Consider the following 15,652-nt stretch of genomic DNA (forward strand, 5'->3'; position numbering starts at 1 on the left):
CATCGCCTCATTTAAATATAAACAAACAAAAACAAATAATAAATTAATTTTGTTATTTATAATAGTTTACTGTTAAATCACCGATATATGTTACAGTAGTAGTAGCAATAAATGATGATGATGATAATAATAATGATAATAATAATAATAATAATAATAATAATAATAATAATAATAATAGTAATAATAAGGGATTATATTAGATTTTCAAATGATAAATAGTACATTGGTGATGATGAATATTAAACACAGTAATTAATCATGTAAAAAACAAATAAAAATGTAAAAAGATAATGTAAAGACTAAAGAAATATATAAGAAATATAAAATGTGAAATAATATGAGATAATATTGAATATTTCTTCATTATATTCATTTTAAAACATTAATCTAATCTAATCTATTTTAATTTAATTTAACCTCCTAAACCACCCGAACTCTTCCACGGCATGCATTTTTAATTTACCTAATTTAGCTAATTTTTGTTTCTAAGAAAAATGAGAGCCACATATTAGGATATTCATTTAAAATTTCGATAGAACAGTAGTAGTATAATGTCCTCGTAAGCAATGTTCCCTCTAAGCTGCGTGGGTGAGCAATTGCGCACTGCTGACATGGTCTCTGCACAGAAAATCTGCGTTGTCCTTGGAGGACAGGACCAACTTCACACCCGATCAGATTTGCACACTGTTAGACCTCTGCCTCACCACTATATATTTCAAGTACAACGAAGGCTTTTACAGACAAAAACATGGCTGTGCCATGGGCTCCCCCGTGTCACCTATTGTAGCCAACCTTTACATGGAAGAAGTGGAAAGGAAGGCTCTTGGCTCTTTCAAAGGAAGAGTACCCAGCCACTGGTACAGATATGTAGACGACACCTGGGTCCTTCACTGCGCACATTAACTCTGTGGATAAAAACATCAAGTTCACCAGGGAAGACACAAAGGACGACTGTTTGCCTTTCCTGGACTGCGCTGTGCACATTGAAGAGAATGGCAACCTCAACATCGAAGTTTACCGGAAGCCCACACACACGGACCAGTACCTCCTCTTTGACTCCCATCACCCTCTGGAACACAAACTTGGAGTAATTAGGACCCTACACCACCGGGCAGAACATGTTCCCTCTAAGCCTGAAGGAAAAAAGAAGGAACACACACATGTAAAGGAAGCACTCAAAACGTGCGGCTATCCTAAATGGGCGTTCTTAAAGTCAGCAAAGAGGCACAGAAAAGAAGATCAGACACCAGCGAGGGAGGATAAGAAAGACAGACGCAACAACATTGTCATCCCCTATGTAGCCGGTGTATCAGAGAAACTCAGGAGAGTTTTCTCCAAGCACGACATTTCAGACCCAGCAACACACAGACAAAAACTGGTTCACCCGAAAGACAAAACGCCAAAACACAAACTTAACAATGTGGTGCATGCTGTACAGTGCAGCGAGGAATGCCCAGACCTCTACATTGGAGAGACCAAACAGCCACTTCACAAGCGCATGGCACAACACAGAAGAGCCACCTCCACAGGACAAGACTCAGCAGTCCATCTGCATCTAAAGGATAAAGGACACTCTTTCGAGGATGCCAATGTTCACATTTTGGACAGAGAGGACAGATGGTTTGAAAGAGGAGTGAAAGAAGCCATCTATGTCCACTGTGAGCGACCATCTTTGAACAGAGGCGGGGGTTTACGACACCAACTCTCTGCCATCTATAATCCAGTTTTGAGATCCCTTCCCAGACGCCTTAACGCCCACTCACATCCTGGGCCATCTGATCTCAGGAATTCGCATGATAAGGTGGGGCCAGGTTTCACAATGAACACACCCGAAACTCTGGCTGATTGGGACCCACACCCAGTTTCACACCTTGGCTCAGGCGATTAGAGGATCATCAGGGGGTCCTTTTGTCCCTCTGTGTGGGGTTACTCCCACTAGGTTTATATCTGGGACTCTCCATCATTTGACCTTAGAACTGAAGAAGCTTCTCGGATGAGAGGTGAAACGTCTTCAAGCAACTTAAAGAAGTCCAGACGCTTTTCTTTGCAAGCTCCTTTGACAACAAGAACAGTGAACATTAATAAATGTGATGCCCATGTACTCACCAAGTAATTCTGACCAACTTGTTTTTCTTTGCTGTAAGTCCCAGAAAGCTGTCAGTGATGCTGAGGAGAGCGACGCTCTTCATCAGCCGCAGTCTTCCATATGAGGACATCATCACTTTACAGGCTGTGTGTGTTTATGAAGCTGCTTGGAGACCAAAAACATGTTTATGTGACCGACAAAGAGAGGTTTGTTGCTGCTGCTCCTGGGCAGTGTTGTGTAGATAATAAAGTTTGTTCAGTCACTACGTGAGTGTGTGTGTGCATGTGTGATCTCAGGTTTCATGGCTTTTACTTAAATTACACAGTGTAGCATGCTTGTGTAACACACAGACACACACACAATAGGTCAATTCAGCAGACTGGGACCACACCCAGAATATTCTCAACATCGACTTTACTAATTTTAACCAAGTCTTGCTAATCAGGTCATGATCCCAGACTACAGCTCATTCACCAAAAACAGCCTCCTACAGCAGAGCAGTATCAGTTACCATCAATGAACTGAGCAAAGATGTATCAGAGTGAACTTCCAGAAGAATCGTTTTAAAACACGTTTTTGAAGGAAAGTCAACACTGCTCAACATTAAAAATGGAATTGAATTTGGATCATTCAAAAATAACTGTCCAAATAAGTGCCCGTATTTGTTTCAAGATGGCTGTTGATTCATTGCGTCCAGGTGAAGTGGTTTGATCAGATTGAAATGGATCTCCTGATTATCTGCTATACACTTCTAAAATAAATTAAATATGAATCCCTGAGTAATTTGACAAGATTTGCAATAACACAATAGAACTTGTACGGCTTTCTTGAGAATAGAGAATAGAGGTACTTGATTTATTTATTTTGTTTCACACGTGGTACAGCAGTAAAGAGAAATAAGAGAAAGAGTATTAAAAAGCATATCAGGGTGTCAAACTCCAGTCCTCGAGTGCCAGCGTCCTGAAACCTTTCCATCTGTCCCTGCTGCGACACACCTGAATAAAATTAGTAGGTCATTAGGAAGACTACAGAACTTGACTGCATGTTGAGGTGACATGCACTCCCTAATCCTACTCAAGTAAATTTAAATAAATGTAAGTGTTTGCAACAATGTACTTACAAATTACTTTTATTACTCCATGTTCATTCACTGATGAGCTGCTGTAACATGAATCAAATGGCTGAATTGTCACCTCAGCATGCAGTCAAGTTCAAAAGTCTTGCTAATGATTTACTAAATTTATTCAGGTGTGTTGCAGCAGGACCACATGTAAAGGTTTCAGGACACCGGCCCTTGGAGACTGGAGTTTGACACCGGTGGCATAGATATACAGGGACCCAAGTGAAGGATGCCATTGTTAGGGGTAGAACAAACTATTCTTATGGCTGTTAGAGCCACCTCTGTTGGGATAAAACATGTGCACAGGTAATGGTAAATGATTAAAAACGGTAGAATAATGCTAAATATTTAAGAAATGCTGCATGAATCTGTGGAGCTGCTTAGCCAACGCGTGGCTGCCATCTAGTGGTAAGGCTCTTATTGTGAAGGTGAGAGCTGTCCGGAAGCCACGGCCTCATTGTGAACGCGGCCAACAGCTTCAAACGGATCCATCATGGCGGAGAAAGAGAGTGAAATTTCCCGCAGCTTTCCCCAGACTCAGAACAAGTGGAACCAGCCAGTTCTGGAGAGACTGCAGCAGGGTCGCGGAAGAGGACGGCCAGGTCCCAGGCGACCGAGCAGAAGACAGACCGGTGGCCGTAGGTGGCCGACTTCAGAGTCCCCAAACCAGAGGCAGTGTGGCGGGAACGAGCCCCGGTAAATACCCCCCCGTTAAGTTAATGTATTACTGAATTAAAATTTTGATTAAAAATGATTATGATTATTTTTCTCGTCATTTTTAAGTAGATGTCGAGAAGCACCGACAGACAACAAAAAAGCAGAATTTCCCAAAGTGAACTTGGTGGAAAGGTAAGCTAACCAGTGTTGGACAAGTTATTTTGAAAAAGTAGTTATATTTACTTTCATTTCACCTTTAGAAACTATTTATCTTGTCTTGTTTGGTATCGTTCTTTTCAGGACAAACGCACATATCTGAATTTACAGTTAGTTTTTCATTTTGACATACTGTATTAACACAATTTGGTCCAGTCAGACTAACACACAAAATCAGAATAGAGAAAATTTATTTTTACTGTAACAACCACAAACATGTTTTAAGAGTCAATAAGATGCCACAGAAATTATTTGAGTCACTCCAAAAAATAATTTCTGTCCACTATAAGATAGAGGAGCACTTGACAGCAGGTGGTGTATCATTCGTACTGTTTCCCACCTTGAGCCAGCGTTTACACCAGGGGTGGGCGATAAACAAACAAGAGAGACAGGACTTGCGTCAGAAAAGCCGATCAGCTGATCATTGATCAGTTTCATGATTGAAGTAGAAACAGGAGAGGGAGGGGAGAGAATGAGAGAAGACGAAGCAGCATAAAGACACAGAATAACTCCAGCTTTGTCTTTTTTCATTCTAGCTGAAGTCCGGGACAAACTGTATTCCTTTACTCAATATGAAACGCGTAATATTTTCTCTGAATACGAGACAATTCCATTTTTTACGGGACAGTTGGAAACTCTACTAACTAACCTTATGAATAAAATAAAGTTCGCACAACGAAAATAAACTCCACCTAAACTTGTTTTATATCTGACCCAGATAGTCTGCAGTCATAACTTCTTACCTGAAATTCAGTTCACCTGACACTGGGACCGGCGGGCGCCTCGGGTCTCTCCTCCTCCTGCCTCCCCTTTCCCTCATCCACCTGCTGGCCTCTGTGGAAGCTCCGCCATAGCCACCACCAAACAACTGAGTTATTTTTACACATCGACCAGCATCTGGCCAATCCACCACCTTTCAGTGTTTATACTGTTACAAAAAAAATAAAAAATCATCGGCCCATAAAAACGAAAAATCACCATCGGCCTGATGGCCAGTCCAGCTATGGTCGTGTCATCAGTTAACCCTTCGCGTGCCAGCTGTGGCACGTGTGCCTAGGGTTGCCGACCCCTGGTTTACACTGTAATCTGTCTTGGTGGCTTTTTGGCAGCAACAGTGACGTTCAACAGTCACCTCATTGTTCTGACACACAAAACAAAATGATTGTCTTCACAACCCACTAACTACACACTCCGAAGATGCTAAGTGTCACAAATCTCTCACATCTCAAAACACACTCTCTCGCTTTCTTTGTCTTTTCCTTTTTTCTTTTTTTTTTTGGTTGCAAGATTTCTTGCAAGCGCTTTTTTTAGAAAACAGTTTTTCCCTTTTCTTCAGTAGACATAACCATAATATTCAGGAAAAAACATCACAAATATTTTATTTTAATCATAACTCTCTTTTTTTTTTTTTTTTTTTTTTTTTTTTCCCAACACAATTTAAAAACTGGAATGTTGTTTAAAGTCCCCACTTTTAACACAAAAAGACACTCAGGGTTGTCTTGGGTTGACATAGCATCTTGTTGCTATGTCATCTTAAACTGGTCATGTGATTGGTTTGCCATGACTACTTTATTCCTCCTCAGCCAATCAGCAGCACTTGTGTGCTGCCAGGAAGCTGTCTTCAGCTCCTAGTTAGCTGAAGACAGCTTCAATAGTCTGTGTGTTGAAAAATAGTAACTCGTCTGCATCACATTTTCTTGTTAGTAACAGTAACTTCATTATAAGTTACTGTGGCGACCGTGGCTCAGGGGGTTGGGAAGCGTATCTGTAACCGGAAGGTCGCCGGTTCGATCCCTGGGCTCTCTGTCCTGGTCGTTGTGTCCTTGGGCAAGACACTTTACCCTACCGCCTACTGGTGTTGGCCAGAGGGGCCGATGGCGCGAAATGGCAGCCTCGCTTCTGTCAGTTTGCCCCAGGGCAGCTGTGGCTACAACTGTAGCTGCCTCCACCAGTGTATGAATGTGAGAGTGAATGAATAGTGGCATTGTAAAGCGCTTTGGGTGCCTTGAAAAGCGCTATATAAATCCAATCCATTATTATTATTATTATTATTATTATTATTATTATTATTATTATTATAACAATAGAAATAGTAATTAGTTAAATTACTAGTTTCTGAAAAAAGTAACGCTGTTAGTAACGCCGCTACTGTTAATGCCGTTATTCCTATCACTGAAGTTAACATTGACTCTAATGGCAATAATGGAATCAATACTGTAGATATTTGGATCAATCTGCCCACTCCCAGGCCGCACAAAGCCCAGGATAACATAACTGAGGATATTTGGACTGTGAATCATGCAAAATCATGCACAGTAGGGCTCCTTTAAAAGGTACAGGTAAATTTTTGCGACCGGCACAAAAATCCTAAATTTCTGTGGCCTCACCGTGTTTTCTGCTCATCTTTTCTCCAGGATGCCGTCTGAGATTCTGCACAAGATTCTGTCGTACCTGGACGTGTCCTCGCTGTTCTGCATCAGCCACGTCAGCAAGCTCTTCTACCAGCTCACCAATGACGAGTAAGACGAAGCACACCTGCACAGCCTTGCATCAGATGGGTTCAGCAGTATATCCTGAATTTTACGCGCCCGGATTTCCAGCAGTGCCTGCATCTCAGTTTAGTTTTCATTAAATGTGGACTGTGTTAAATATGCAGGGCTCTATGAAGCAGCTGAAAGTGCTTAATACTTTTTAAAAATGTAAATGCAACAAACAGACCTGTGATTGTTTTCTGTCCTAAAAAATTGGGAGGACGTTTTAAATTCACAACATCAAAACCTGCCGAGCTGCAACATGAACACAGCCTAGAAACACTTGGAGTAATACACCCTTGCAGCCAGCAGGTGGAAGGATTCATCTACCCACCAGGTGGTGAGATTAGAAGCTCCTGCACAAACAGCAGAAACATGCAAAAGAAACATTTTTCTCTCCAGCGTCTTGTGGTACAGGATCTACATGTCAGAGTTTGGGTGGAAGCCAAAAGCGGCGGGCAACGTGGCGGTGAAGATGGAGCCAGCGGAGGATCGATTGACGAGCTGCTGGAAGTGGATGTACTTCAGGATGATAACTGGGCGAGAGATGAACAAGTGGAGAGGAGAGCTGAGAGACATCGGCCCATTCACCGGCCTGCCCCAGCAGACTGAGTGGGTGCTCAGGTACAAGCCGCTACCTCTTCAGGTTATTCCAAAAGTGTTTCTGTTTCTTTATTTCAGGCTCGATTAGTCGGTTTCATGAGTTTGTGACCCATAACTGGATAAATGGTTGTTTAAGTCACTAAAATGGTTCCTGGTTGAACTCCGGGGCGGCCCGTGTTTCCTGTATGTGTAATAAAGATTTATTCACTGGATTTTTGCAGGAACCTGAATGTGAGCTGGGAGCTGATGCTGCACACTCACTGGGGTCAGGTGGTCGTGCTGGAGCAGACCCGAGGGCACTACTTCGAGTCCTCCATGATTGTCCACTGGAGCGGAGGCCGCCTTCCATCCTACCAAGACATCAACAGCATCCAGCTCTACGGAGTCAGGAAGGAGAAGTAAGACGGCCACAGAGCTGTATCTCTGTGTTATTCTCTATATTTAAGAATAATAATAAGACAAAACTGGAACCCAGGGCCGCTTTATACAAAAAGTCAAAGGTGTCAGTGAGCAGGCAGCATTCAAGAGCACTGAAGGCTGTCTCTGAAAGACTGCAGTCTGAGGGTTGAATAGTAAGTTTTTATCTGTGGAAGGTAGAATCTGAGATGGGATGTAAGAGAAGATCAGATAAATCCTGGGAGGCAAGAGCATGGAGGGATTTATAGGTGAGGAGAAGGATTTTAACCCTTTAAGACCTACCATAGAACCAAGTCCGCCAGAGCTTATATTATATTTTTACATGCTGTGGAGCCATTTCTGGGAGCATTTCAAGTTGCTATACATCAATACAACCATTATAGCCCAATTTTTAATAATATGTATGCATTAAGTCCATAGTAACTACATAAATTGCAAAAAAAGTGCAATAAACTACAAAAAATGTGAAAATTGTTGTTTTGTTTTTTTTAAACACATTTTCTACTCTAAATTTAAGAGGTTTATCCCTCAAAATTTTAAATACAAAAAAGTTGCAAAAAATAGTTTACAACAGGAAACTTATTTTGAGTGCTTTCATAGTTTTATTTTTGAGATACACCAATTTTTATATACTGCAGAAAAAACAAAAACCAATCCTATAATGCAAATTTGCAGAGAAAACAGCATGTGCATAAAAATAAAATATTTAAAGCAGTGCAATTCGAGTTCTAAGCATCCTAGAAACTATTCAGAAAAGCATAAAGTCAAACATGACTTTTAAAAACACCAGTAAAGGCTTATAAGGCCTACAAGTAAAAAACTACATTTTCCACGAAAATGACATCACTTCCGGTTTCGGGGAGGTAATGGCGGACATGTGATAGTTCGCACTGACGTCTATTTCAATGGAGGAAGTGTTCTGAACAGCTAATCGGATCAGCAAAGCCCGTTTCTGGAATATTATGTTTTTGTTCCTGCAAGCGCTTTTTATGCAATTTTTGCAAAGCTTTATGTGGAAGGAAACCGTGGCCTAGCACAAGCTGATGGCATCAGATGTAAGTACAACTCATCTGGTTTCATATGCAAAAAAAATTATTGCGCTAGCTTACGTGGTTCCGGTTCTACCGGGATTTAAAAATTGTTACGCAAAACGGAGCGTGCCTGCTCCGACCGGCTGGGCCTTTAATACTTTTATGTCATTTATCAAATTCATTCATCCTTTTGAATTCTGTCAGTAATTAAATTTGATGGTCAGGTGTGCTCTCCTCCTCCTCCAGGCTGGCCTGGCGCTCTCTGATTTTAAACCTGGATATGAGGACCCATCCGTATGAGCTCACTGGCAAAGACGGACAGATCAGGCTTGCGTGTCTGTCGCCGGGAGTCGTCATCGGCTTCTGGAGGGTAAATATTTAACAAAACTCTTTAAAGGAACCAAAACGTTTCTGTGGCTCTGGAGTTTTAAATGCAGGTGTTGTAAGTTTAGATGCACATTTTATAATCTGTTTAACATCTCATGTTTATCTGCTGATTATTAAATTACTTTTAAATCAAGGTGGGAATTTAACGTGTCAATTGCAATTAATTTGAAGAAAGGCGTTTTCCAGTTAGGTCCTTTCGAGACGTCAGTCTTTATTCAGTGGCTGATGAGCTGCAACACATCTCAGCTGCGGCTTATGAGGCAGACCTGAAACACAGGAGAAAAAGCTCTCACATGGGGAGAGCCTCTAGAGGTCAGCGACCCTAACAGTCACATAGTAACAAATAGGAGAACTGCACTGAGCTCTGCGAATGTGAACAGTCTAGTTTGTCTAAGTTGACAGTAATTGGCTGAGAGAAGGACCGTAAATGAGAATGGAGGTATTGTGAGTCCAATGGGGTTTTGTTGGTTGTTTGTTTTTGGTTTTTTTTCCACTGAAATGGTCGATGATCACACCGTTTTAACCTAATGTACAAAATAAAGTTGGCTAAGGTTACTCGGAGTTCAAAGGTGAAGCTGGTCAAATACCCTTTTGTTTCTGCGTTTTTTTTCTTTTTCTTTTTTTTTTTTTTTTTTTTTTTTATTAAGAAGAAAAACTGCACTTTATGTTGAAATTTTTATTATTTAAAGACAATACCATTTTGAAAATGTACTTAAAGTATTTAAAATAAGTCTGCTTAATTTTGGCTAGGGATGTTATATTTTTTTCTGTTTTGCATTGAAATGCAGTTTTTCTTATGTGATGAAATGTGATTGTTCAAGATTAATTACTTAATTATAAAGAGTCCCACCCCTAGTTTTAATTCCTGAGTGAATTTCTGTGCGTTTTTAAATGCAGTTTTTCCTGTTAGTGTTCCTAAAATAACAGAACATCTTTAAGTAGTTCTTCTGCAGTGAAGCCTCTAATTCTGTAACGTTAACTTGTATGTTTTTATTAGAATAAAATGAATTATAAAAGTAAAAGAAGATTCTGTGTGTAGGGTCGGGGCAACATAGCCTTCATCATGATCAACCTGCACTTCCACAAGCTGGTGGAGAAGATTCTGCTGGGATCTCCAGTCTGGTAAGTTTAAGGAAGTGGTCCTGCTTTAAAACAGAGGCCAGCATCAGTAGCCTGGCTTTCCTGTGATGCCAAATAATATTAACAATAAATGGGCCGGATTTGTACGTCTGTCATCAGTTTAAGAGAAACTTTGTTTAATATTCAGTTTTGTGTTAATGCTCATTTGTCCCTTCCTGCAGCCCATATTCCGAACCTTTGGACCCGCCCCCCGTGGACGACCGTGACCCTAAATTTGGTCTCCACGGCTACACTCTGCACTTCGTCCTGCACAATACCAGGACCCAGATCATGTCGGGACACTTTTGCCAGCTCTCCTGCAGCACAAGTAATCACGGAGTAATGAGATTACATTCCCTGTTAAGCAGGGAGTCTTTCACAAAAGAGCAGATGTAACTTTTTGTTTGTTTGTTTGTTTTTTTTTAATTTAAAACGAGCCAAGAAACTGCACTTTAGACTCTGATCTTAGGATTTACACTCATTTCTGTTTCCTTACATTTGTGCTGCGTTGAGTTATACATTGACTTGTTCTTATAATGTCAGGTAAAGACTAGGGGTGGGCGCCATGTTGTCTGTCGAGGGTTGTTGTTTTTTTTTTTTTTTTTTGTTTGTTTTTTTTTAACAGCTGTTTTTCCACCGTATGTAACGACATCGGTAACTTCCATCCTGTCACATGGAGCGCGGATGGTCACACTTGGTGGATTCACATTATGGAAACTCTACAATCAACAAACTGAGGAGTAAGTGAAAAATTTTAAATCACCAACACTCTCTGGCCTGTGGTCAGTTCAACAGGGACTTGCTGAAATGAAGGTCATCAGCAGGACTAATGTGTCCCAGCACCGATCACTGTCTGGAAGCATCCGTGTGCCCTGGAAGTGGGAGAAGCTGGAAGGCTCGGTAGAGGTACAGCCGTCTGACACACATGATTCAGAGATTTATAGTGCTGTGCAGAGGTCTCAAGCTACCTCTCAACAAGGTGACATAGGATTTTGAAATGCCAGTGTGTATTTTTTATCTATTTATTTTTTAAGGCTTTATCTTCCATTTGTCCAGTTTGCTCTTTATTTTATTTATTTATTTATTTTTTTAGAGACTCACTGCAAATCATGCTGAAAGGCATTTTTTTGGCTAACAGCTCTCTGGGAATCACCTTGGTGCAAAAATACAGTTTTATGTCAGTTTGTGTTGTGTGTTTGGCTAAAATGGTTTCCTTGCTGAGTTGGATGTAGACACAATACAGCTTCATCCTGTGAGCTTGAATGATTCACAGGTCGGTGTGAATTGCCCTAACAACGGAAAAACCTTATAACGCCAAATTACAAAGAAATGAGGGTTGGCTCAAGACTTCTGCACAGTACAGACAAAGAAACCAAATGTTTGAACTCGTGCAGACGTGTTTTACACATGTGATGTCTGAGTTTAAGCTGCAGTTAAAGTGTGGTGTTGCGTGTGTTAACGTCGTTGTGTAAGATAAGATAAGATAACCTTTATTAGTCCCACACGTGGGAAATTTGTTTTGTCACAGCAGGAAGTGGACAGTGCAAAAGTTATGAGGCAAAAATTAGAATACAATAAGAATAAATACAGTACACAACTGTACAGAATAGAATAAAATAAAATACTATATACAGTAGAATAAAATAAATATACAATAAGATAAAAATAGAATACAAATACAAATGTGTGATAGGTGGTGTGATGTTAGTGTGAATAACTTGGCGCGCCGTGACGTCTCGCTCTGACTCTGTCTTCAGAACTGCTGCGTCATGACGTTGACCCTGCTGGACGAGTTCCAGAAACCCTTCTGGTGCGTCAGCACCCCGGTTACCATCTCCGTGGTGAAGAAGTCGCAGTCGTTGGGCTACAGCGGCACCAACTTCCTGATGGTGTACCGCAGCTCTGAGGGGCAGGTGAAGATGAAACTGGTCCGGCTGAAAGAGCAGCAGCAGTTCTTCCTCGTCGGCCTCACGCTCTACGTCTCCATCCTCAAAGTCAACGCTCACTTCAGCACCAAGTACAAAAGCTGAACTGGTCCAGTTTCACATGTTTGTCTGTTTTGAATTAAAAGATAAAAGTTTTTTATTTTAATTTCAGAGAAGAGATTCTGGTGTTCATTTTATTCATTGAGACTGTGTGAGTGCTTTTGTTCTGGCCTATGGTTTGACGCACAGTCATGTGACAGGATCTCATGTGTAGAATAAACTGCACATTTATTTCATTGGAATTGTGTTTTTGAGAAGCACTTTGCAGATTAAATATAATTTACATTAAAACCTTCTGTTGTTTGTCCCTTTATTTTATCCTAAATGACTGAAACTGGGAATTATGGATCCCAGTCAGTGGGAGAAAAGCATGGGGGGGGGGGGGAGAAACTCTGGACTGAGGACAGGTCGAGTTCAGCCAGATAATCCAGAGGTCATGTCTGAATCAGTCCAGCTCATCTTCCTTTTGCTTCAGACTTCTTTAAGAGCAATAGACTCAAAGGTTTAGCCAGTAAAGCCAGTCAGATGGATGTATGAGTGTAAATGTGTGAAGAACTCGCTAAAGATCCATACAAAAAGCTGGAGCTTCAGATGTGACATGCTCTCTGACCTCCACGTCTTCATCATTGACTGATTCTCATTGAAGGCTTCCCTCATCTTTGGGGAAGTGCAGTCAATCTGATCTTTATTTCCTCCCTCAGAGGTCAAAGGGTTGGTGTCAGCTGCATTTAAAGAACTACAAAAGGCTCTTTCTGGTTTCACGGTCAGGCATGAGGCTTTCTATGCTTTAGCGTCAGCAGGTGCTCCTATCACATCTTCCTGCTTCCTCAGTTTAATGATCTTAGGAGGCAGAATGGAGTGTGCAGACAAACCCTCAGACTGAGGTCTGCAGTTCAAATAATTTGATGAAGCATGGCGTCTGTACGCCTCAGCAGCCCATCTGTGCAGCAGAGTTAACAACAGAAGGCTGACGAGTTATTAATATTTTTAGTTTGATTCGCTCTTCAGTTCCTGATCTTACATGAGAGAAGAAAACTGAAGGAATAAGAGCGTACAACACAACTGCAGCAACTTAAAAGTCAAAATTGACTTTAAAAGAAAATTCAACAAAATAAGAAAAGGGGTTTCCAGTTACATGTTTGGATAAATTTCCTGCAGACGTCTGAATTGAACTTTAGTCACACAACTCGCACATGCTGTTACTGGACAAAAGGTGGCGCTGTTCTTAAACCACAGCTCAGCTGGGTTTTTAAACTGTCACACAATCCATGTAGATGTGTAAGAATAGAAAACTGGCTGTGTCAATTTAACAAGTTCAGAGTGTGAAACTTACAGTTTTCTATTTTCTCATTTTTTTAATGTAAATGCTTTTATTTTCGCAAAACTCAAGTTTTTATTTAATTAAAATATTTTTTTGCATCTCGTTTTGGTTAATGATAACTAGCCTGGTGTTAAACAACAAGCTGGGCTTAAACAATGAATACAGGACAGGAAGTGACTCATATGCATCATTAAATTATTTTTTGGTGAGCAACACTCGATGGTGTTAAATGGAGACCGCTTCGTTTTTGTTGGCAGACGTGAACTTAAAACATCGAAGCAGAAGTTGTAAAAACTCTTTGTGGACAGAGAGAGATGGAGGAGCTGTGAGACTTCACTTATAAACAAACGCTGCTCCAGAGCCCGTTTGTGTACACGAGAGAAAATAATGTACTAAAGCCGAGCTCTGTTTCACTGGCTGCTCAAAATACAGTTTCAGAGACAAGGTTTACCCGCCAAATAAACAAAAATCTCCCTGCATCACTCGATGCTCGTGCTGCAGTCTGCAGCTTGTTTTTCAGAGAGAAACAAAGCTGGAAGAGGCTAAAAAGTAAAAATGTTTCTGAGCTATCACGTGTAATTTAGAGAGTAGCTCTTTATGCAGGGGAAAGTTTAGAAGAATGATTTGTCACATCCACACAGACTCTGTGCAGGTCCAGCGAACTGCAGCACTCTTCATGGCTGTTTTCTCTCACAGGTGATGTGTTTGTTCAAGATGATGAGATATAGATACAACTCATCCAGAAAGTGTTTACAGAGCTTCAGTTTTTCTACATTTTGTTGTATTTAAACCGTATTTTTTACGTTTTATTTTTAATAAAAAGGACGCTCACGCAGACTTTTTTCCGTGTTGTCATTTTGGAGTATTGTCTGGAAAATATTGAGGTGAAATACGGCAAAATGTGGAACAACTGAAGCGCTGTGAGTAGTAGTGAAGGGAAACAGCCATGAAGAGTGCTGCAGTTTGTTAGACCTGATTTCTGTCCCATCACTGAAGTCTGCAGAGTTTTCAGACCTAACACAGAGCAGAGCACACACATGGTCAGTCTTAACGTTCAGCTGTTGTTTTAATGCAACATGAAGTCATTAAAAACATTCAGTGTTTGTTCATTTATGTTTACAACCTCTACTTTTTCAACCTTTTGTAAATACTTGAATCAGGACAAGTGAACTCTGTGTGTTTTCTGGGACTGAGTAGATTTTTAAAGTGACCTTTGAGTGACTCAAAAGTATCTGTAGGATTATTTTGTGTCTGTGTTACAGCCCTAGCAAGGCCTCCTCCTGAAGGTGCCTGTGTGGGCGTGTCCTACAATCTCTTCTGCCTGAGGTGCCACCTTTCTCTTTTACACAGCTGACTCACATCAGTAATTAAAGGTATTTAAGCCCAGGGAAAGGTGAGCTCTGGGCCAGAGTGCCATGTTAGTGGTTGCAGCTGGTGAGCTGTGTTTTTGCTGTTTACTGCTAGTGAGCTGCGTTTGGTGATTGTTTAGTCCTGCCAGTGTTTGGTGACTAAACTCTTTTTTTTTGACTTACTCTTCAGTTTATTGACCAACGCCTGAGTTTTGTTTTGTTTCTTTAAATGGTGATAGCGGCTTGACCGTCTCTTTTAGTTAGTATTTGATAGAAACTTTAATAAAACTCTTTAACCAGTTTGCCTCTGTCTCCTTTTTCTAACCTGGACACTTTTTGTTACTTCCCCTTCATCGCCTGGACCCTTTTAGGGGAACGTAACATCTGCACTAAATCATTGTGTGTGTTTATTAATAAGCTTAAAAAGTTTGGCGTTGTCTTCTATCTAAGGGCTGCGTGATTCCTTCTTGACAAGCAGAAATGTGAAAAACCTTCAGCTTTTATAGGCTCGAATAAAAACTTTAGATTTAAAATCAGCTCTTTTTGAGAAATTTTCATCGGTGTCGTCCTGCTTCAGAACTACTAGAACGTCTTCAGCTCATCACGTGTCATTTCCTTCAGAGTGTTTGAAAGAAATAGTTTGTAATTTAATTTTCACATTAGTTAAAGTTTACAAGAAAATCCCAAAAGGTTGATTCTGTCCATATGGATGTAGCACAAGTCCATTAATCAAAGACTACTGATCAATGGCTATGAGTACCATTCACACAGTTGGGGAATGGCTGCAATCGCTTCATTGTAAGGTGGCGAAAGATGTACCAGAAGTC

The 15,652-nt window shown here is 40.7% G+C and overlaps 1 protein-coding gene across 3 annotated transcripts; it reads left to right on the forward strand.

Annotated features, from left to right (window-relative positions):
- The first annotated feature begins 3,458 nt into the window (after positions 1-3,458).
- On the forward strand, positions 3,459-12,446 carry LOC146555428 (F-box only protein 15-like). 3 transcript variants are annotated; one of them, XM_085252630.1, is made up of 10 exons: positions 3,459-3,905; positions 3,993-4,058; positions 6,497-6,601; positions 7,016-7,237; positions 7,438-7,614; positions 8,911-9,034; positions 10,091-10,173; positions 10,353-10,498; positions 10,958-11,076; positions 11,928-12,446. In XM_085252630.1, the coding sequence occupies exons 1-10, from the start codon at positions 3,703-3,705 to the stop codon at positions 12,198-12,200; spliced, it is 1,518 nt and encodes a 505-aa protein (XP_085108756.1). In that variant the 5' UTR covers positions 3,459-3,702; the 3' UTR covers positions 12,201-12,446. The 3 variants fall into 3 exon arrangements, with proteins under 3 accessions (XP_085108756.1, XP_085108757.1, XP_085108758.1); XM_085252631.1 differs by having other exon boundaries at positions 3,996-4,058; XM_085252632.1 differs by lacking the exon at positions 10,958-11,076 and adding an exon at positions 10,796-10,910 and having other exon boundaries at positions 11,928-12,082.
- The last annotated feature ends 3,206 nt before the right edge of the window (positions 12,447-15,652 follow it).

The sequence above is a fragment of the Mchenga conophoros genome, linkage group LG17 (genome assembly GCF_057382185.1).
Source record: "Mchenga conophoros isolate Kocher_MC1m ecotype Shallow Benthic linkage group LG17, M_conophoros_male_GT1.1, whole genome shotgun sequence".
Lineage (NCBI taxonomy): Eukaryota > Metazoa > Chordata > Actinopteri > Cichliformes > Cichlidae > Mchenga > Mchenga conophoros.

Bases quoted from the DNA above. Each gene is read 5' to 3' on its own strand.
- LOC146555428 (XM_085252630.1), top strand. From the start codon at position 3,703: ATGGCGGAGAAAGAGAGTGAAATTTCCCGCAGCTTTCCCCAGACTCAG. The intron at 3,906-3,992 runs GTAAATACCCCC...GTCATTTTTAAG, and splicing joins TGTGGCGGGAACGAGCCCCG to TAGATGTCGAGAAGCACCGA. The intron at 7,238-7,437 runs GTACAAGCCGCT...GGATTTTTGCAG, and splicing joins CAGACTGAGTGGGTGCTCAG to GAACCTGAATGTGAGCTGGG.